General features: G+C 39.9%; 1 protein-coding gene across 8 annotated transcripts in view; it reads right to left on the reverse strand.

Annotated features, from left to right (window-relative positions):
- ENOX1 (ecto-NOX disulfide-thiol exchanger 1) overlaps nucleotides 1–22,640 on the reverse strand; it is a 371,562-nt gene that overhangs the window by 85,160 nt on the left and 263,762 nt on the right. For all 8 annotated transcript variants that reach the window (XM_061457317.1, XM_061457316.1, XM_061457310.1 and 5 more), the window contains exons 6-8: nucleotides 18,919–19,092; nucleotides 16,803–17,009; nucleotides 10,112–10,345 (exon numbers count right to left, since the gene is read on the reverse strand). In XM_061457317.1, coding sequence (XP_061313301.1) covers nucleotides 10,112–10,345; nucleotides 16,803–17,009; nucleotides 18,919–19,092 — 615 coding nt within the window. The remainder of the gene's footprint in view (nucleotides 1–10,111; nucleotides 10,346–16,802; nucleotides 17,010–18,918; nucleotides 19,093–22,640) is intronic.

Below are 22,640 nucleotides of genomic sequence, written 5' to 3' on the forward strand. Positions count from 1 at the left end.
CTCATGCAAAACCTCTTCATTGTAAGAAAATACTAGGCTAAAGGTCTTCAAAAGGCTTGGGCAAAATGTTCAGCTTGCTGAAATGCATGGGAGCTGAATGCCACAGGTCCAGTACAGCCAAGAACTCATCCCTGGAACATGATGTATGTTATAATTACAGTAGTCAATAAGAATAACCTGCAATGGCTTCTGGCAATGTTATCATGCAATTTCCAGCATACTGTACAGTCAGGTCACTCTGTGGATGGCACCAGCCTGTTAACACCAGTGATGTGCCTGATTGTGAGTACAGAGTAACTACAGATGAATGTTCCTCTTTTTTCCTTGTAGACATCATTGTACACCATCACATATAATTTATCACCCAACACAGAAGTACCATTTAGAGTCAATTATTCCATTCAATCTATGTCAAGACATGAACAGCAAAGTTGGGAGACACTATGCACATTTAGAAGCACCTCTGAAGAGGTACACTGTGACCTGTGAAGAAACAGTATGCAGCACTGAGCAAAAATGTTTCATGGAGGTGCCTGAGGAAAATCAGTTGCACAGAAACATTCTCTCTTTTTCTTTCTTTAATCTCTCTCCAGTATACATCTTTATGTTGTTTTGCTGTATTAAAACACCCCTCCTTTTGTTTCTATTGGGCAAAGTTGGTGTATGTAAGGGAGATTCATAAATATTCCATCTTTCTGTCACATTGATTCAACCCATGCCCATGTTTTCAACATACTGCAAAACTGCAAAGGTCTGTGGACCTCTTACAGTTAATTCATGGCTCTGTAATAACAAATTTCCTTCCAATGAAGGAAAAAAAATCCCTTCGTTGGTAAACAGCATCTTCATTGATTACATAATTAGAGGATGCATTAAAAAATGCTAGAGGGTAATACATGCACAACAGGAGCACATTAGTTAATAAAATCTTTTCTCTACAGTTTTAAAATTTCCTTATTTCACCTTAAGTTATATATTCGAGTTGACTACTCAGTGACTGGCATAAGGTAACTCACTGTGAATTAATTTTCTTCATCCAGAATGCAGTGACTCTTTCTGAGCAATCAGAGGTTCATTTAGAAAATCAGATTCTTATACCAGGTTGTTCATTTATTTTTTATTTAGTAGACAAAGAGTAGGAGAAATGCAGCAGTAGAATCTAATTTAAGCAGAGCATGAACTGCCTCATGATTGCAGCCATTTGTTAAAAAATAAAACAAAACTCCTAATTCTGTTCAAAATTATTTCCTTGCAGTAGGATTCACATAAACATACAGTGTTTAAAAACATACCCTTGAAATAAATTTGCTTATATAAAATATGCTCCCATATGTAATTGTTCTTTTAAAATGAGCACACGACAAATTATTTCTCACACCTAAAGCTTTTTTTCTCCTTCAAGTTACAGCATGTTTTAAGCAAATAAGGCAGGATTCATGTCCTTTATGTAAACATCTGATTTAGTAACTCCAGGATCCTGGTACGTTCAATTGCAAGAGATGGACACTCGTTGGACAGGCTTCACCAATCCTGTTTTAGCTATGTATTTGAGGGTGAGGTGGACTGTGCCCCAGAAGTGCCTGCTTCAACCAGCTGTAATGGGAGCCTCGGGTGACCTGCTCATATATAGACATTTCTGCCACAGACATCTACATTTAGTCAGAGTAATCCCAATTGTTACACAAGTACACCAGATACAGTCACCTACCTAGCATTTGTGTACCTGTGTTAGGTTTTCAGTTTTACTGCAAGCTGTGATTCATACTATGTTGTTTTAATATTTACCCATCTATTGAGGATGGCTCACTGGGTGTCTGTGGATAGATTTCCAGGTGCTGCTAGACTAAATCACAGCTCTCTAGAGATAAGATATTTCAAATTTCTCTGATATCAACTGAAGATATTTGGTGCTTAAATCCTAGCTCCCAACTTCGATGAAATGAAACATAAAGGAAAGAAAATGCATCCCTAAGCTGCCTGGGAAATTGTCAAGAGGGATATTTCTACATTAAAAAAAAAAAAAAAAAAGAAGGAATAATTTTTGATAAATGTTTTGCAGTTTCTGCTTGTAATTTAAGCAACTCCAAGTGGAATGAACTTTTTAGAAGAAGAAGCTATGACAAGAAATGCTACAAAATGGTGTACTGGGAAAAGGTGTTGAAAACAGATTTTACTTTTAGTTGATTGAGTTTCCTTGCTGTAACACAGGGCAGAATTCATCTCAGAGTAATCTGAAATGTTGTGATTATTTATCTCTCAGTGTTAAGCACCTCCATAAGGTGATTTCACAACTTGGGTAATGGTGTCTAAGGCCTTAGCCATTAGACAAGAGATAGACTAATCCATCTCTGTGAAGCCAGGCACTGAAACACTCATTACTATGATTTTTGCATTTATAGATATACTGAAAATATAACTAACTTTATATTTCTGTATTTTGAGAGCGAGATTGTATCCTGGACCTCTAGATAGGACAAGATCAAACACTGGGCTACAGTTGCTTTTAGTCTTGTTAGTATCTTCCCAACCCTGGGCTTTCTCAAATGTTTGAAAAGTATCCAAGATGATTCATACAACACTTGAGATTTCAAGTGCTGCTTGAATCAAGAAATCACAGCAATCCTTCTACATTGTCCTATGGGCCATGGTGTTGTCCAGACTCAGCACATACTATCTCTTGCCCCTAATCTTGCTCCCCTAACGCAATCTCCTAGACTTCCAAGGGGATGCTGAAAAGAGAGAGCTATTGTTCTTTATTCTAATGGCTACACCTAGAAAGCTCCTATGCTGGCTGCATATGTTTTGGGTTGCACTAATGATCTCATTTTTCTCTGTCCCTTCTAGAAGATGGGAAGGGTTTGGTGTGTCTTCATGCTAAGCTCTGACCTGATCAATAGAAATCCAGTCAACAAACACCCCTCAAAGATACTCTTGTGAGGATTGAGAATGTCTGTGCTGCAGGGTGTGCAACAGGGGATAAGAGGCATGGGATATGTCTGATTTATTTACCTCTGATTGACAGCCTGTCTTCTGTCAGCCGTAGCTGTCCCATAGGAAGATGCTGTGTCCCCTGCCTCATCTCCAGCTACTCAGCACTACCCCTTTGCTTGTGTCTACCCTGGCCTCAGGGCTGCCTCGAGCTGCTCAGCTGATCACATTCCAGTTCCAGTTTGCCAAACTAAGTCCAGTTCAGCTATTGCAGGAAAGTGGTAGAGGCCAGTTTGAGATGCAAACACCACAGAACTGCAGCCAAATGTATGGCCAAGGTTACTGTTAAGCTGACCTCTGATTTGATAATTTACCAGTTTATAGATAAGATTTCTGAACTGCAAAGGCTGAATTTAACACAGAAAATAATAACCCACAGCAGATGACTGCTGAGGGTGAATCAGGTCAGGGAAAAGGTTTACTAACCTCTCTCATCAGCGGGCTCAGTGCAGCTCCCCTGTGCATCAGGAACAATTTGCTTCCCAGCACACACCACTTTCACTGCCACAACGACAACCTATTTTTTCTCTTGGCTTAAGAGCTTCTTCTGTACAGAGTGCCCGCCACTGACCTAGAAACGCAACTCTTCAGCCTACTACCCTCGCCTTCTTTTTTCCCCTGCTCAAATAGTTATATAATTGTGCTATGCAACACATATATTAGTCTGGTACTTTGGGGATTAATAACATTTTTAACCCAATGACACTGCAGAATAAGTGAGAATCAAGGAATATAAATTCTTACTGCCACAGGGTTCTTTTAAAGAATGATTAATATCCACCTTACTATTTCTTAAATAGCCTTAACTGTACACTATAACCAAGAAACTTTTCCAGTTATGTAATAAATGACTAGCTGAAACTAGATTCGAGAAAAATATGCATATGCCTTTACTAAGAGATATCTTAAAAGGTGCTTTCTTCCCCTTGTATCATCAAACTCTTTCTTCCAAATTAAATCACTTGAAACACCCACCTTACAGAGGTGGGTGTTTCATGTGAGACATAGAAATCCATTATCTTATCCTGCTGATGCCATTATTTCCAATAAAAAGTAATTATGAGGGTACTGAGTTTCCTCCCTATTTCTCAAAATCACACCACAAACTTTCAGATCGGTGAGCTGCAATTTCCCAGTTAATACTAATTAACTGGAGTCATTTTGCAGTATGGTACATTTAATCAGGTGGGTTTATATTAAAATCCTAAAATTTGCATTGATACAATTCAGAGTAGGTGAGGGAGGACACTCGGTAATACACTTAACAGTGAATGCACTTCTTGCAGGCTTTGGGAGAGGGATGCCCAGGGATTTGGGTTACCAGCCTGCTGAGAGCTGAACCCACCTTACACTCTCCTGCAGTGCCCTCACACTGTGCCTGCTCCCAGCCCCTGTGCAAGGCTTTTGGAGCCAGATGTATTGTGTCACAGCAGATGTCGGCAGCATATGGAAGAAGGAAGGAGAAAATGATCTAAAAACAGGAAGGCTGAGTGAACAGATTTGACACTAAAGTGTCGCAAAATGTCTGTTGTAAGGCTCTGTCCTCATATACTACTAATAAAAAAAGACTGTGCTAAAAAAAGGGTCTGGAGTCTTTCAGCAGCAATTAAACCTGGCATTCACTGGATTTGTTCAGAGAATCCCATCTTTGCATCCCCTTCTGACGTAGCCCTGCTCTGAATTCTATCCTTGCTGTGTAAGACTTGCCTCTCTGGATAACCGCAAAGCTTCTGCAGCGCTCCACAAGTCTGGGTCTCAAGTTTTGAGTGATAATGAAAGCAGCGTGGCTTTCTACTCATTGAAATATCCCATTTCCCAAGCAATTAAATGTTGTTTATATATCAAATGATGTGCAAGGGTTGAGATTGTCAGGCTTGATGTTACCTGAATCTTGCACAAGATGCATCCCTGGTTAGTTCATTCCACTGTAACTGCCATCTATTTATTTAAATTTCCAATCTGTTCTCTCTTCAGGGGATAATACAGTGCCTGGCAAAGAAACAGCTTCTCAATTTTTCAAATTATATTTTTTAAAATGGAAAGCCACATGAATAACTTCCCTGTGCTCATACAGAAACACTGTGTTTCAAAAGGAGGTAAATTCCAGGATATTGTACATAACTTGCAGATATTTATGTCTCCTTTGCTCAAAATATTTAAAAAACAGATATTCAAATATAATGAGATGTCTTTGTTAGACGGTGAAACTATTTAGCTACCTGCAGCAAATAAGACAGATGTAGCATTTTAAAGGAGCTTATTTGCAATAAATGATTTCTGAAGATGATACCATTAGGTACAGATATGCTTGAATTAAGAAAACCATAATGTTTGAAATTCTGCTTTGAAACGCGAATGTCATAAACAAGCAGATTAAAATGTTTTGTTTCAATGCACCTGACAGAGCAGTGTTCCACTTAATGATAAAAGGTTTAGACTATCTCCAGTTGTGTGATGTTCTGGGCACCACATTACTCAACCATTTATAAAGCACCCAGGAAAACAGATGTCAGAGTATGCAAATTTGATCCTAAATACCTACTGGCACATCTCACTGTGCAGTAATAACACATCTGATTTAATACTGCAGAATTAAAATCTCAAAGACACACACCAAGCAAAATACTGCAATGAACCAGAAGAGAAGAAGGTCATGTCTTTGTAATGTAATAACAGAAGACACAATATTCTGGTGGTTTTGTCCGAACAAGAACTTAGGGTCTATTCTCAAAGGCTATTTAAGGAGGCAGTTCACATTTACACTTCACTGTAAAAAACCTTGGTTTCCCAGAATTCACATCTATGAATTTATTGAGATATTTCCTCCAAGAAATACAGCTTTTTACCTAAGGTAGGAGTTGTTGGAAAGGAGGCCATAAGTTTCACTAGCCTGAGTTACGCTTAGCTGTTATCTTATTCCATGGCAATCAGACAATGGTTTGATGAAACTATTTGCAATGGCATGACACATTATGGAATATTTGGATCAAAATGTAGATTTGAAGAGTAACTTTTGAAAATATGAAATTTTACCACTTTAAATAAATGGGGCCCATTTTTTATTTTGCTTTTTCATTTCAAATCTGCTTTCATGCTTTGGAAAGTAAAAAAAAAAAAAAAAATCCAAACAAAAATAACTTGTGCAAAATTAAATAATAGTTTTGCTTTCTCAACAAGCCTGCAAAACTAAAATGTGTGGTACAGACTGAAAACTGACCTGTATAGCCCTGGTATGAGAAGGAGCTCATGTTCTACCCCATGTTACCTATCTAGTTTGAATGATAGAGTTCATTTAATTCTAACAACCCAGGCTCAGGTCCCTTCCGCCTTCTTTGTGCCTGACTCATGAAGAATGGAACTCTCTCATGGCAGTGCATGAAACAAATTTAAATCAAGTATTTTGTGACAAGTCATCTTTTCATTGCAGGAAATTTCCTCTTATGAACTATCACCTTCTTGGCTTCTTCTCTTGGCTCTGTCTGAAACCAGCAGGGAACATCACTGGTAAATTATCAATGATGAGGAGCTCAAAATATGTTTAATCAATTAGAGTTAATAGTGTAGGCCTATATTTTTAGAGCTATGGGCTTAAATCCATGAAAGTGGCAATATGCTGCTGCCACACAGTGAAAGGTGGCAGTAACAAAGCACAATGGGTGGTTAAGGAGAGAAAAAAACAGCAAAGGCACTTACAGAAAAGTGAATACACTCTTGACTAAAAACACAAAAGGTGCAGGAAAAAATATCCACACTGCCAACAAGGAAAAGTTATGAAGGATTTCATTTGATGGACCTTAACTGAGAAAACCAGGCAAAGGCAAAGGAGGCAAAGGCAAAGGGAAAGCGAACAGTAAAGGAAAAGTAAAATACCCACAAACCAGTACTGTCTAAAATGGAAAGTGCTGAAAAATTGCACTGGTACACAGTTTGATGGGTTTCCCTTATTCCTTCATAAATCAGGTATTCAAACCAAGTTCTCTGTAGATATGAAGAGATTTGGGATAGTCCACAGAGAGCAGGGAACCAAGAGCAAATCATAAACCTTCATGCTTTTTTAGGTATGCAAGGCCTCATATTCAGCGAATTCCCAGTCCCAGTCACCAGGCAGTGCCTTCTGAGAAACCAGTTCTCTTTTAATATGGAACACCACACCGGTAGAGACTACCTGGCTGAAATTTTATAATGATCTTTTGTTTCCAACTGGCATAAAAGATCCTCTATACTCTCCCACCGCCTCTCCTCTGTGGCAGTTACTGCTGCAGCAGGTGAATTCACCACATGAGAGGAATAGGAATATGCTGACAACACCAGGGTAAGAGTTTCCAGCCAAGTCTGGTACATAGACTCAATGATTTCTTTTAGTCTTATGCTGCAGTTTACAGAAGGTGAAAAAAGATATTGTCACCTCTGCTACAGGCTCAATAAATACCTAGACCACAACAGGGGACTGGCTGATGAGCCTAGTTCATCTCTGCTCACCATCAGATTTCCTTGCTGTCAGGAATTTCCAAGGTTATTTTGACAACAAAAGTTGCTTGGATTCAGACCAAGTTGTCTACATCTGTGATTGCGAAGCAGTATCTTGGGATGACAGATGTTTGGCTATTTTGGCTTGTTTTTCAGCTACTGTTCCTCAGTGAACTTCTGGAGGCTCTGCAGGAGCTGAAACTTGCACACTGGCACCTGCAGCTCTGTCTCATGAGTTGGCACCAGAGCTCAGGAGCCTTTTGAAGTGGGTACCATGGAGAGGTTATAACTTTCCTTAAGAAAACAACTGCAAAGCTTAAAAGCCAGTCTTTCAAGGTAAATCCTGCCAAAAGCAGATCTATTTTGACCCCTCTCCTCTTTAGGATCAGTCTACCAGGCTTTTGCAGCAATGCAAATCTGTTGATATCCACAGACCTGAGAGTTTGACCCCAAGTTTTATATATATGTGTGTCTGTGTGTGCACAAATACATACCTTCTGTGAGCTTCACTGAAGTCCACGTTTGAATTGTGAATATATGATGACATGAACTGTGTTTTGCCAGAGTTAAAGAAGTTTTTTACTGTGCTTTACTTCTGTTTTTAGGATGTCACAAAGGGCTTATGTGGTGAATTCATGTTGCCCAAGGGAGGCCATAATGTTCTGCCTCACTGCCTTATAAATACTGGCCATAATGCCATAGGAACAGTAAAGCAGACCAGCACAATGACTGAACCCCTCCTCTGCTCTCTACCTTACTTAGTACAGGAGACAATTCATGACTGGTGAGAAGAGAGGGGGCTTCTTTGCATTCTCCATGCCCAACAGCCTGTACAGATCCAGAGCTGGTGCCATTAATCCTGATACAAAATAATTGCTAATTAGTGAAGTTTTTAAGATTGCAGTATCATTTTTTGCTGGATTTTCACTATTTTTTTACCAATTAAAATAAACTTACAATTTTGTTTTCTTAATTTCTTATATTTAATTCTGTATGCTTCTGAAAGTTTTTATTTCCAGAGAAATAGTCATGAACGTGGTTTTGGTCTATACCATGCAAAAAATATTTCTATATTAAACTTGTGCCTACACACCAAGCTCTTGTCAAATGTCCCTCAGGAGAACCAAAGATCTAAATGCTTGGAATAAGTTTTAATTAAGTATAGAAACTTCCCAGAATGAAAAGAATAACCTTTCTAAATACAGACATCTTAAATATCTTGCAAACCCCTACACTCAGTTGCCCCAAGCAATGGCTAGCCATATGGAAGAAATTGTCCGGACTTCTTGCACTTTCTGGCTAAGTTCAGGAAACCTCTAGGCCTTACTACATAAGGGAAAACTTCTCTATAAAAGATTAACTCCTAAAATATTCAACTGAAAACAGATTCAGGGAACAGATGGATCTAATACTCTCTATTGTATTGCATAATGTCTAGAGGGGCTGGACTGGAAGCTAGGTAAGAATTAAAAATTCTTATATTGGAGCCTGTTTCCTCTTTTTCTTCTGTTCTATCAATCTATCTCAGTTATTTTACCAGTATCCCAGTTATTTCATGAATTATTTAACAGTGTATGTGGTGACAATATCTGTTACACAAGCTAATGACAGACTGAGGAAACAGTGGCAACTAACAGCGACCAATGCAGTACTCAGAGACGGTAGGGTGTATCTTTGCTCCATGCTCCAAGGATGCAACATTTCACGCTGCCCATCTTCAGCTTCCCAAACATGTTTCATAGTTAGAATAGAGGCCAGTGTGTTGACAGCTAGATAGCCTAACTCTAATCTGGATAATTCTGAAACAGTGGCAAGAATCACAGTTTCTTGTGACCTGGCACACAGTAAAGTAACGTGCTTGGCCAGCACATAGATAAAAAATGCCAAACACAGTTGTTAAACACTTAATGAAAACAAACAAAACTCTACAGGGTATAAGGAATTGTTTCCTTGCTCTTTAATTTCTTTACCATGAATAATGTTATTTTTCTTCTTCTTACTTTCTGTGTTAACTATTAATGTCAGGAATCCTCAAGCTGCACCCTTAAAAATATTAACTTGCTAAGTGTACCTAGAAAAAAAACAAACAAGCAAGCAAACACATACCAAAACAAGACACTATCTTGCACAAGAAATTCCAGCCCTAAAGAGGGAATGAAAGAATGGATGGTGTGTGTCAGAGATAAGTTGCAACCGCTGCCTCTGAGGGGCACATCAAAATGCAGCTCATGAGGGCAATTTAAATGCCAGGAATTGGCATGGTCATGTGCATGTGATGTAGCAACATAATCAGTCAAGGAACAAAGACATTTTAAGAATGAGGCCTTTAATATGAAGGATGTTTGTAATAGGTTGTCTTATTATGAGAGTGTGTCCAAAGTATATGATGAGAGCAAATGAACAGAAAAAAACCCTCTTGTAGTATTCTGAAGGTTGTGTCATAGTTGTTAAAGCCCAGGTAGATAGACAAATAATATACATTTCTAGCAGGTGGGTGAGTATCATTACTGTTGGCATAAAAATGGCAGAAGAATGGGGGAAAGCTAACAGGGCAAGTAATGAAATACATGAGAGAGAAATCAGCTCTCCTGCTCTGACTTTGAGTGGCCCCTGCTCTTAAGGAATAATACACTGAAAAGTATCGAATGCTGCTTACCTTTCAATTTTTCAGCCAGCAAAGCAGCTTCGTGTTCAGAATAATGCATTATTGCCGGAGGTGAAGGAGGGCGCAGTCTGTCTTCTTCCATTTTGCGTCTGTGGCGCTCTTCTCTGGCCAGCATTCTTTGTTTGCATTCCCATTCATAAAAGTCATCTCTTGCCTGAGCAAAATCAACATGAAGGCGACCTGAATCCTTTTTGTCTGTGCTAGATCCTAATCTCATGCGGTAACCTGAAATCAACAAGCAGAACTAACTGTTGCAGGACTTCTTTGCTTTTTTTCTTGTCCCCCTCAAGTGCAGCTAAGTAAAAATATACATTAACAGATTCTCACATATCTACACAGATTCTGTTGATAACTGTTTTCACAGGAAGATGAACATTCATCCACTGCTTTATCCTTGGAATGCTCTGTATTGCCTATCAACACAGAGGATGAGCTGAAAAGTCAACCCAAAGTTACAGAATCTATACTTTCATTTAGAAGTATATTTTTCTACTTGATACTCCCAACCTTTGTAAGCGCAAAGGCCAGGTAAACAAAAACCAACTACTAAACAAGGATTTGGTTTCGTCTGAATGTAGAGTCCTTCTTTCCCTGATCTTATTGAAATCAGATACAGTTTAGTACTTTTCTCCAGCCTGCCAAAGGGATTGGAAGTAAGAGGAAAGGCTGACTTTTACAAAAATCATGACTACAGATGAATGAGGAAATTGTGGTACATAAATTCCTGTACCACAAAGAGGGAAACAATCTGGTAGCAAACATAAATCATCTACAAATGAACTGAGTTTAGCATTCTTTAAAGTTATTTTTAAAGTACTGATGAATTTAGAAGACATTTGCAAGAGCCCTTTCAGAATGAATAATGAAATCTGCTGTGCCTTATCTTTAACCATGTTTTACATACCAATAATTTGGTCAATGTATAATATGCCAAAGCTAGCAGACTGTGAAGGCTTTAAGGGGCTACACAGCAGTACAATAGGGCCCTGCTCTGAACTAAAACTTTTGACTTTTCACAGAGGACAAACAAATCATGCCAAAACTATAGAAGGAGCTTTTTGTGACCATACTGTGTAAGAACATAGGCTGGACAGCTATCTTTTGTCAAGTTTTATTCCTAAGGCTGAAATACACTCTCATTTTCTCTTACTTTAAAAATGCCAATTCAGAGAAAGCCTGAGAAAACACTACATAGAAAACTGCAAAGAGACCCTTCAGATGTATGTGAAATTAATCACTGCACAGGGCTAGCTCTAATTTCTCAAAGCCAGCCCACTGCAGTAGGCTCAGAAGCAGAGCAGCACAGCAGAGACTTCTCAAGGCATGGGATGCTGCAGAGATGAATTCTGTGATGATCTGGCATGTAAGAAGCTCTTCAGAAACACACACTACTACAATGACTGCGTACTAACTCCAGGGACAGGAAACTCCTGCTCAAAATGGCAGGAAAAATAGCGTTACCTTCTTTTGAACAGCAATCCAAGAGAACCAACCTTTCAGTCTTTTGGCTTCCCTGTGGTTCGAAGAGCTTCAGCACCTAACTACCACAGATAAAACTCAGTTTTGAACTCTCTCCAGGGACAGCAAAGCTAAGGCTTGTGTAGTAGATTAGGAGCACCTTTGTAAAACATGCATATCTAGGCATACTCTGTTTATTTTACTGCTGGAAAACTTTGACTGTGTGAGTACAAGGGACTGTCTGTACTTCAGCACATATGAGAAAATAACTTCAGATATTGAATATTTATGTATGTAGTGATCCTTCCAAAAAACCACAATGTGAGTACCTTCTGATTTGACATTTTCCTTTCAAACATCTTGTGGAGTTCATCTATGTAGTCTGTTAGTGAGGAAGAGGTATGACTTTCATTTTACAGCAATGAGCCCAAACCCATATGAAAAACTCAACCTAAGGATTTAAGAGGTCCCTTAAAGCCAGAAGGCATCAAAAACTTCCATGCAACCTACAAAATCTGCTCTCCAAGGTTCATGAGCTTGGGATGAAGTAGATTGAATATTGCAATAGGGGCAAATATTGTCTGCTATTTTAAAGCCCCCTTATTTACTCTGCTTTCTTTTGCTTGGAGGAATAAACACTGCTCTTCCCCCCCAGAATGCTGTTTGTGGTTATATACTTAGCTCTAGTCACAAGGTGTTGAAAGGAAGAGTTACAGATACACCATATTTAGTGAGACATAACAGAAGAGTGTGGGTGACCTTTCAAAGCTGGGCCCTAAACTGATGAGGAGTAATTATGTTTTATCCGCAGAGGTGTAAGCACAAAGGGGTCATCCAAAAGGGGTCAGTAGTACAGCTACCCTGATAACAGATGTTGAAGGGTGACAAATGTTTCCCCCCTCCCTGCCAGTCTGACTCGCCAGCTGCATTCCTCAAACAGTGATTGCTCTGCACCAAAACAGCATTATCAGCAAAGTGAAAGGACACTGCCAAGGTGCCAGGTCTCATGAACATAAAATTAGATCTGCCAGCTGGGCTGTACTTTCCAGGAAGACACAAACTCTCTTCCTCTCCCCAGCTCTTTTGCCTCTGTGGGCAGGAGCATGCTGGCATGGACACAGCAAGGAACACTGGAGGATGCAAGACTCTTGTGGACCACAAAGATACACTTCATCCGAATAAAGAACTAATGAAATGGACTGTGCACCTACAGGTTGTGTGTGCACCAGCAAAGTTGAATTTTATCAAAGTGGCCCTCACCTTTGAAGTAAAAGGCAATAATGGAAAGAAACTGCGAACTGCAGTTCAAAACCCAATACCCTGGGTAGCACTGGACAAATGGTTCCCTTTAGCTAACCAGTTCAAGTGACTCCAAATTAACAGATTCTTGAAATTGCTCATGAATGATACTGAAAAAATCTTACTGCTTGTTTAACTCTTAAAGCTGAATGTGGTCAACCAACCAGGTAGTTTCCCCCCACAAAGAAACTTAGAATAACTTAGGTCAGAAGGGACCTTGGTCATCATGTAGTTCAGTCTCCCCACAGATCAGGGTCAACTCCAAAGTCATGTCAGGTTGCGCAGGGCTTGGCATCTTTCCCTGAACAAAAGCACAGGGACAATGGCCTGGCTAGTGAAGAGCAGACTCAACAGGTTGATACGTAGGAGTATGCCATGTAGCAAGGGGTGCACAACTGGCAAGTCACATTTGCTGTATGGGATCCTCAGGCATTCATCTGGGTTGGCAACTTTGAGCTGTGGGGCAGCTCGGAGGTTTGCTCTTTTCCAATACCATGTCTCCTTATTTATGTTTGAGGGTATGGAAATGTATGAGAGAACCACTTGCCATTGCCTCCCCTTCATGCATGGGCAATGAACTGCCCTCACAGACCCTTTTCCACATCTCTTTGCTCAGGACTGCAGCTAGTATGAACTGTGTGCCTGGCTTGTTATTTTTAATTTCAGTTTTGCACATAATGGCAGAGGAAAAGACTGGGAACTTGCCAAGTTCCTCACTTTAAAGCAGCAGCAACAGGAAAAAAAAATCAAACACAGTATTTCCGTATCACAGGTCTAGTCAAAACTCTGTGGCTTGACTTACCTTTGAGTGTTGCTAGACTGGGGATCGGTCAATAGCTGCTCTCTAACTGGGGATCTAGATCAGAGTGTTGATGATGATCAGCGAGAACAAAATAAAACAAGTACATGGTACTAAATGGAAACCCATAGGGGAAAACACCAGCACAGGAAAAACGCAGACACAGGCTTTTGGGGTATAAATGGGTCTGTCTCAGCCATCTCTTTGTCCCCTATTTTCAAGTCCAGGGCCATCAATATTACCAGGAGATACTGAATTTTCAGCCACAAGAGTAAAGTACATAGAGTTTGGACAAAGAGCTTTCTCAGGGGCTGGTATGTCAATTTTAGAAAGTCTTTTTTTTCAGGAGATAAAAATTTAACTTTCAGGGCTAAATGAAATCTGCCCTTCCTTAAGTAAATTCTTTTATCATAGTCTTCTACCCATGTCCCAGTATCCTTTTCATACAAGTTTACTTGGGCACTGAAAAAATCAGTGATTAAACCACTTGGTGAATTTTGTAATCACTTGCACTATTCTGATGATAAGCACAGGATAAATGCAAAGTTTGATGAGATTAGATGGGGTAGACAGATAAAACTGATTAGGTAGACAAAATTATCATTATATTACGGATATCAAAGGCAGGACTTTGCCCTAATATAACATGCATACTGTATTAACCACATTCTGTTTGTACATCTCTTCTCTTTTACTCAGAAAAGAGAATGCTTTAACAATATGCTTTATCCCTATCACTTCAGAATACACTATGGCTGAGAATGGAACAAAGACTGATTAAAACCACCCAGTATTTCAGTACAAATAAAACATGCCCCTGCCTAGCGTCAGATCTCCCTGATCTGCAGTGGTGTGGGACAGTCAGTTTCATCTGCAGAGTTCAGTGCTGGTGGTAAAAAGATGTGAAACTTGGCTGCAGTGTGTCCCTGCTTTTCTTCCTCCCATCAGTTCCACTGGTCAGAGATACTAAGTACAACACTCTAGAAGAAAGAGAAAGTGTGGAGGAAAAGGCAAACAGGGAGGGAAGCTGCAGAGCAGACGGTAAGAGGAAGTGTAGAGAGCAGTGCAACTGTGATGAAAGGAAACGGAAGAAGGAAGGATGGATCAAGAACTTGAAAATTAACTGCAGAAAATTCAGGATGAGGAAGGATGAGAAAGGGAATCTGCCACCTCCGTTTCTGCTCATTTCCCTTATTCTGAAAGCACACTCTAGTGTGCTATGAATGAGGACAGATGGCAGCATAGGGAATTTCCTACCTCTAATCATCAAATCTGGTCCTCCAGGATTTAAGGCATATAAAAGTAAGACGAAACTTGACGTGGAGTGAAGCAAAGTCAGCTGCCAAGAAGCAGGAATCTCATCTAGAAGGACACTGGCTCTGGCTCCTGGTAGCAGCCTATAGGTTTCCAAGCTTTTCCTTGCTCTCTCTTTTGACACTGTTTTGTTTATCGTTACAGCTCCTACTTAGTCTGGTGTGTCCCTCTTCATCTCATCTGGAGATGGGGCCCCTTAAACAGAAGTTGGAAGCTGGGAAATGTGCTGCTGCTTCTTAATACCGCAATTCCTGTAATCTGCCCCCGTGAACTACAGTGTTACGGAAGTAATGTGAATAAACAAATGAACAGGAAGGATGGGAACTGGGAAGAGAGAATGAGGATTGAAGAAGAAATGAAGTGAAAATTGAAAAAAAAAAAAGAAAGAAACAGGGTAGAATGAAGATCTAGGAGAAAGCTGAAAATACAGCAATATTTCAGAGAACTTTTTATATAGATCTCATAAACCTCACAATTTTCTGTAGCTCTTCAAAGAGATATTTAAAGCAAGCACCCAAGTTAGGAAAAAAAGCCCCACAAACCCAAACCCCCAAACCTTTGTGAAACAAAGGAGTTAGGTTTCTCCTGACCACATATTTCAAAAGTTCAGATGTTTTCTTTTCTTCCTTTCCTTCATTTTAGAATGTAATTGATGGTGATTTGAGAGGCCATTTGCTCCTAGCTGTGTAAGCTTCCTATGTACACTTCCAGGACACTGAGGTTACGTCCTTACTGCTAGACAGAAGATGGTCAGGGTGGAAGCTCAAGCAAGGGTTTTTTAAGCATCAGCTGCCTCCCAAGCTCCATTTTGGATGGTTCCAGTGAGTCCCTTCAGGGTCACTCTACTCAGGGTGGGTGCCTGTAAGCCAGTCTCTGTCTTGGCCAAGGAGCAGTTCCTGGCCCATGTTCATGTAAGGATGCCTTTCAGGTGGGGTGAAAGTGTTACAGTACACTTGTGGGGCAGAACAACATTTGTGGGTCTTCCCAGGATCCAGAAAGAGAGATGAACTAGCCTGTGAAGACAAACATGTCTTCAGAAAGGTGAAGAAGGCCTCAGTTAGGAAGCCAATCCTCACATGAAGGAACCTGTAACCTGTAAGAGGACATTGACAGTCTCACAAGCCCGGTAAGTGAAAGCAGAATTATTTTTTCATCTGTCGTTTTCTTTTTTTCCTTGTGAGTTAGAGGTTGGGTTTTTTTTGTGGTGTTTTGTTTGTTTGGGGTTTGGTTTTTTTTTTTCATTTTTTTTTCATTTTTGTCTGCTCCTTTGTTGGAAAAGAAAACAGATTCTGAAATTTTACGACTGAGTTTTTGTGGCACTCATCGTCCTGGGAGGAAACAGACATAGCCTAAACATGGGGCTCAGAATCTAACTCGTGCAGCAGTGGAATACCTGCATGCAGATTGCACTGCAAATCTATAAAAATATGCCAATGAAATTGCCAGCCTATCACAGAAATTGGCACTGGAAAACAGCAGTGTTCCTGGCCTACTGCCCTCCTCTTTCCACAACCTGTGAGCAAAACTATTTAAGTCTGTGTAAATCGAAAATAAGATTGTTCTGTAGTAAATGTCAGGATCTGCTGCAACGTTGTGGGATGGCAGGATATTGCTCCCAGGTAAGCAACATACAAAACCACACACAAGTCTTGGCAGACATACCGAAATACAGAATTGCCCCTTGCCACTCCAAGCTACAGCCACTGAGCTGAAGAAAGACTTGCTGAGATAAAAGCTAGGAAAATAAGCAAACATTAGCATCACAAAATACAAATGAGAAGCAAGGAAAATCCATTAAAGAATGTGAAGTACCAGAAAGGTAAATGGCTTTATCAACCATGAACTCCTCTGCAAAACGAATGTGACAAAAATTCTTCTTGCTTTTCCGAATTGCTGTTATATCTCCACACTGCTCAAAGACTTCCTGAATAATTTCCTCTGTCGCGTTTTCTGGTAATCCTCCAACAAACACTGTTTTACACCCAGGAGGTCTCTCTCTTGTTGAAGGTGGTGGAAGATCTAAGTCAAAACAGAAATCATATTGGAATACAAAATTTGTCTTTTGATCCATTGGTTCTATTAATTCCCCTAATCAGTTCTGGGCTGCAACATTTATTTGACATAGCATGCAGGTGGGAGAGGGGAAGAAGCAAAATTATTGACTATTGCAGAGATTGTCCAGAATTACTTCAATCTAAACGTTTTCAAATTTTAGGTGGCATTTTGGAGATCAATTCCTGACACTGTGGGCTGTTCTCCACAACAAGGTCTAAAAGGATCCTTCCTTTCCCTGCACTGCCACACAAAAAATACAAAATACTCAGTTTCAAAGCAGGGGAGCTTCTGATTTGACTCTGAGCACAGATCTCAAGCGCTGGTGCAGTACATTCAAAGACTGAACTTAGAGAAGTTGTGGATGCTCCATCCCTGGCAGTGTTCAAGGCCAGGTTGGACAGGGCTTTGAGTAACCTGGTCTAGTAAAAGGTGTCTCTGTCCATGACAGGCGGGTTGGAACTGGATGATCTTTGTGGTCCCTTGCAATCCAAACCATTCTATGATTCTACGATTCTGTCTTTGGCTTCCACCCATCACTTGCCACACTCACCAAGTGTGTGGACCCTCTGCAAGCAAGCCCATGCTGGGTAAACCCCTGGCACTTGGGCTGGACACCTTTCCCTGTTCTTAGCATAATTTCAATTCTGTCTCAGAGTACAGGAGCACAGCAAACAGAAAAACAAAGTGGGAAACACGATGAAGTGACAGCATGATGAAAATGCTCTGCTGGTTATCTGTTTTGTCTTGTTGCCAGATAATGGAGTGGATGCCAGTGCACAGGAAGGATAACCTCACTGTTTACAAGTGCTCATGAAGTGGAGTGGCAAGAAACGTTATTTTTATGTGTATATGTAGAGAAAATAAATACAAACTTAAATCACAAAACTATTAAATTTTGAAGGCTGTATAAAAAGTATATTCTGTCATAACACTTCAACTTGTTTATATGTAGATGACTTGAGTATTCCTCTAAAAGTAACTTTCTAAGAAGGAATATGATTGATATGACTTTGGTTTTTGGCCCTTTAACACAGTAAATGGAGTTTAAAACCTTAAAACATACATATATGTATAGATACATATTCTCACACGCAACCAGTTTAATTAAAGCACGATCTGGGTACCCTGCAAATCCAGAGTAGCAGACTATTTGCTTAATTTTCTCTTTTATCTTCGCAGTGATAGTGACAGCGCTGGTCTGATGGCCCTGAAACTAAACTCCGAGGACTAACATGCACAAAATTAGGCTTTGTGCCTGAGCAGGTGGCTCAGTGGGAAGAGCCGTTCTTTACACAAAGTCCCAGAAGGGGCAGAAGGAAGCCTGGTCTCTGCTTTTAGAGAGGAGAAGAAACTTACCTGCCAAGGTGCTCCCCAAAAATGGCAAAAGAGTAGCCATAGACCCTCTTTCCCTCCACCTCTCCCAGGGAGCGACCACAGCTAGCCAGCACTTGGGTGCAAGGTGCTATATTCAGGAACATGAACCCAGACTGGTTCCATCTCACTGCTGGCATGTGAAGGGGAGCCCGCAGTGAGATAGGAGATGATAAGCATTATATAACTGTTATATTTTGCGACATTCTGATCTACAGGAAAGACTGACTTCTACTATGAGAAGCTAGATCTTCAGGCTGTGTTAGCTTTGCTTATGTACTTATTTTTCTTTGTTGTACAAACTGAGCAGGTTTTTTTAACATGACCTTGCAAAGATGAGTAAGTATGGTAATACCATACCACACTTTGCACACAGAGCAGACCTTAAAAGGAAACACCATACTTGCCCACATTCTATTAAAAATGCTTATTTTTTATCATTTATAAAATATTTCATGCAATGCATTTAAGAAAATGTTATTCTTTCATCAGATTTACTTACTTGGGTTTGGAGGGAAGAGAGTGCAGCTTTTGCAGTGAATTATTTCTTTGACTACAGGCACATCTGTTGGTGGTGGTGGCGGCACTAACCCCATGCCTGGTATCATTGGGTTAATCGGAGTGATTCCAGTCATCATGCTAAGGCTTGGATCAAAGCCTGGTACGCAGATCGAATCTGTAAATATATAACATAAAATCCTGGCTTATAAATCTTGAAACTACTTGTTAACGTTTTCTTGCACAGACAGTTTTGCTTTAGGCTTTTTTTTTTCCCCCCAGAATCAAAAAAAAAAAAAAAAAAAGGAAAAGGAAAAAGGGAAAAGAGAAAAGTCAGAGAAACAGGGAGGAGAAAAGGAGAGGCAGGTGCATTTTTAGTGAAAAAAAAAAACTAACTACATATAAAGAAGGGAATGCTACATAATTTGAAATACTAATATGACTGAGTAAAACACAGCACATTAAAGTGCAAACCCATGCACCATGAATATCTGTTATTATCTGGAATGTAATTTTCTGTTTCATAATGCTGCCATGGTGTTTACATCATCACCTTCTGATCAGAGTGTATAAAGAATATAATTTAACATTGATATGCCCTCCTCGTCTAATTGTCAGGCAAATTTATCACAACATAGCCTTCTCACATAAGTGACCTTGATTTATGAACAGTTCAGAGAAAGATCTGTTTCTGGCTGTTTTATAGCAGTATAGTTAGCCAAGACTTCTAACCATTTTACCCTGGAATATAAAGTTTCAGCTGAATAGAATGGGGTCTTTTTGAACCTTGGAATTAATTCCTTCTTGTCCTGTTATTTAATCGGATTAGTAGATTCTCTTCCACACATGTATTATTAAAATATAGCACTACAGCCCTATAAAGTAAAATGTACATTTGGCAAATGCTACTCTCTCCTTCCTCATCTCTCTGCCAAGACTTCCATACGTATTATTTAAAGCTGAAAAATTTACTTGGGAGCACCAGTGCTCTAACACCAAGAATTGTAATAAGCAGATGTTTCAGATTAACTGAGAGCCAACTTCTGAAAATTGCTTTCGTTAAAAACAAGACTTTGGGTTTCTTGAGGCATAATGAATAAAATATTTTGAGAGACCGATTTCTTTGTTGGCATAACACTGCTGCTATTTGGCATCATCAATTATTTAAAAGAAGAGTTACTTTGGTGTTCTACAGGTTTTCTGCTGAGTTTTCTGGCTAGCAACTGGAAAGCATTTAATGATACATATAAACGTGGGATTTGGTAGCTTGGGAGCACATTTATTTTGAAGAAGCAAAGAGGAAAAAAATTCTTTTCTAGGACTAAATATATATATATTAAATTTGAATTACATTTGCTGCATGGCAGCATGATCAGTGTGACCAGAGAGGCCTGTTCCTTTGTTCTAAATCTGCTGCTGAGAACCTATGTGACCCTGGGTCAGCCCACTGACCTTTCCTCCCTTCTGCATCCTCAAAACAGGTGCAATAATAGTCACTTACTGGCAAGGACCAGCTCACATTTTTATAGAATTTTGCAGGTGCAAAGCACTCTGTGAGGGCTGAAAATTAGCATTATTATTCCTGTAAAACATCCATAATCATCTTTTCCAGGAAAGACAACTGAGGATTGAGAACCTCTACTCAAATAGAGCTTGTATCTATCTCAGCCGCATGCTCCCTGCTCTCCACACACTGATTGAACCTTCATCACTTTCAGGCAGTTCTGTACAACAAGCGTAGCAAGCACACAGCAAGCAAGGATTTGCTTTAGGCTTATTGAAGACTAGTATTAATGAAAACTCATGATATTACATTACTTTTTTTAATAAGTGGGCTTATGAAAAAGGATTTGCTCTGGGTGTGATGATTTTTTTCCTGTATTGATGTACATGCATTGCTTTTCAGATTAAGTTTTGAAACTCAGAGCCTGCCATTTATTCCGCAAGATGCAGTGGTGGCCATATTAAATATTCATGGTTAGCAAAGGCTGGAAGATAAAGTCAGAGGTGAAAGGGCAACATACAATTCTAAAAAGTCTTTAGGCTATGCTTATTTGCTTGATCTCATTTTTAAAAGTCAGACTTCTGACAGTCACAGTGGGCCATTCTGTGCAGCACTCTCCTGCTGTGGGTGGAAGTCCATTATTACTACTAGCTGCTAACACAGCCCGCAGAGCCCCGCAGCACCACAATAGAACTCAACACACCGAGTCATCCGAGTCATCTCCTAGGATTAGGGAAAACTGGCACTAGAGAGATGCCAAGGGAGGCATCTCACTCCTCCCTTTGGACAAATGTAGGATCAGCTACAGTCCTAGCCAGATAGAAATTTCCTATTAAATCCAATATCCATAATAGACACACAACGTTCTGGGGCAAGGATGGAACAAGTGGAAATCTACCAAAAAATGGACAGAAGGCCAAGTCTCTTTCAGGCCCATGTGACAGCCAAGGATGAACATTGTCATCTGGTGACTGCTGCAAGTTGTATTTAACCATTGCTGTTCTCTTTAAAACAACTACTAGATACATTTTAATTTATCTACAGGAGCAGTGAACCGAAACATTAAACTCTGCCTAAATCACAGACACAGGCTCTCACCCAAAACAAAGATAGAAGGTTCAAATAAGCTACAGTTTTCTGAATATTCATTTTGCAGTGGTATAGATGGAGAGAACAACAAATCTAAGGGTGATAGCAACAATGAAATCATGTCCACAAACACCAAGAACATGGCCTTGAAAGAAGCTAGGAGGGGGAACCAATACAAGGTTGTATGCCAATCAAAGCAGGTTTGTGGTTTAAGGGGAAGAAAATTATTTGCCAGTTACTGCTGGCACATCCAAGGAAACGTGACTTTATAAGTGACTTTGCTTGTGTTAAGAACATGACCTTGCCATTATTTTGTTTTACAACTGGAATCAATCCACAAGAGCATGAATAGAGTGCTGAGGGTCAACACTCATGAAATATCCTTCTAGGTGTGCCAGGACTCCATGCCTCCAAAAGGTGACTCTGTTTAGGCATATTGAAGAGGACTCAGTCAATAATTCTTGGACTCTAATTCCGTATCTTGCAGGCACTAATCCAAACCCTGCTAATTGACCTGTTAATGTCAGTAATAAGACTACTGAAGGTATAAACAACTTTTAAACAGGATAGGTTTATTTTCTCCATTCTCTTGATTAAGTTGCTTCAGTTTCCCAGTGTGTTAATCTGAGAATGAAATGCTTTCTTGCATCATATGAGCACTGAGAGGATTCACAGGTACCATTTGTAGAGCATCCTGGAAATGAAAATTATTCTTTGAGTACTAGAAACTATTACTGTGCATTGCAATGATAAAAAAGTCAGCTGGATTTCTGAACAGTGAAAATCTTGTTCAGATCTCTGAAGAGATTGGTGGTGCTTGCATCTACGGAGAAGCTGATGCATGCCACCTGCATGTTGCTGACAAACCAAGAAGAGAGCCTACAGATAGAGTGTCCGAAGGAAATACTGTTCTGGACTCTGAGGTGCAGAGAAAAGGGAACTGATAAAGTCACTGTAATGGAAAGTCAACAAATTTGCCACATCTGTGATAGGATCCAGAAAAGTCCCAAGTTTAACTATATTAAAGCTACCCAGTGGTGCAATAATAGAAGTTAGATATGTAACTGTTGTCTGGGGACAGGGGACAATCATCCATCAGTACCACCACTGCAGTTTGCTCCATGTCCTGGCAT

This window comes from Pezoporus flaviventris, unplaced genomic scaffold (genome assembly GCF_033815535.1).
Source record: "Pezoporus flaviventris isolate CSIRO_AGI_PZ_B2104156 unplaced genomic scaffold, CSIRO_AGI_Pfla_v1 ptg000025l, whole genome shotgun sequence".
NCBI lineage: Eukaryota > Metazoa > Chordata > Aves > Psittaciformes > Psittacidae > Pezoporus > Pezoporus flaviventris.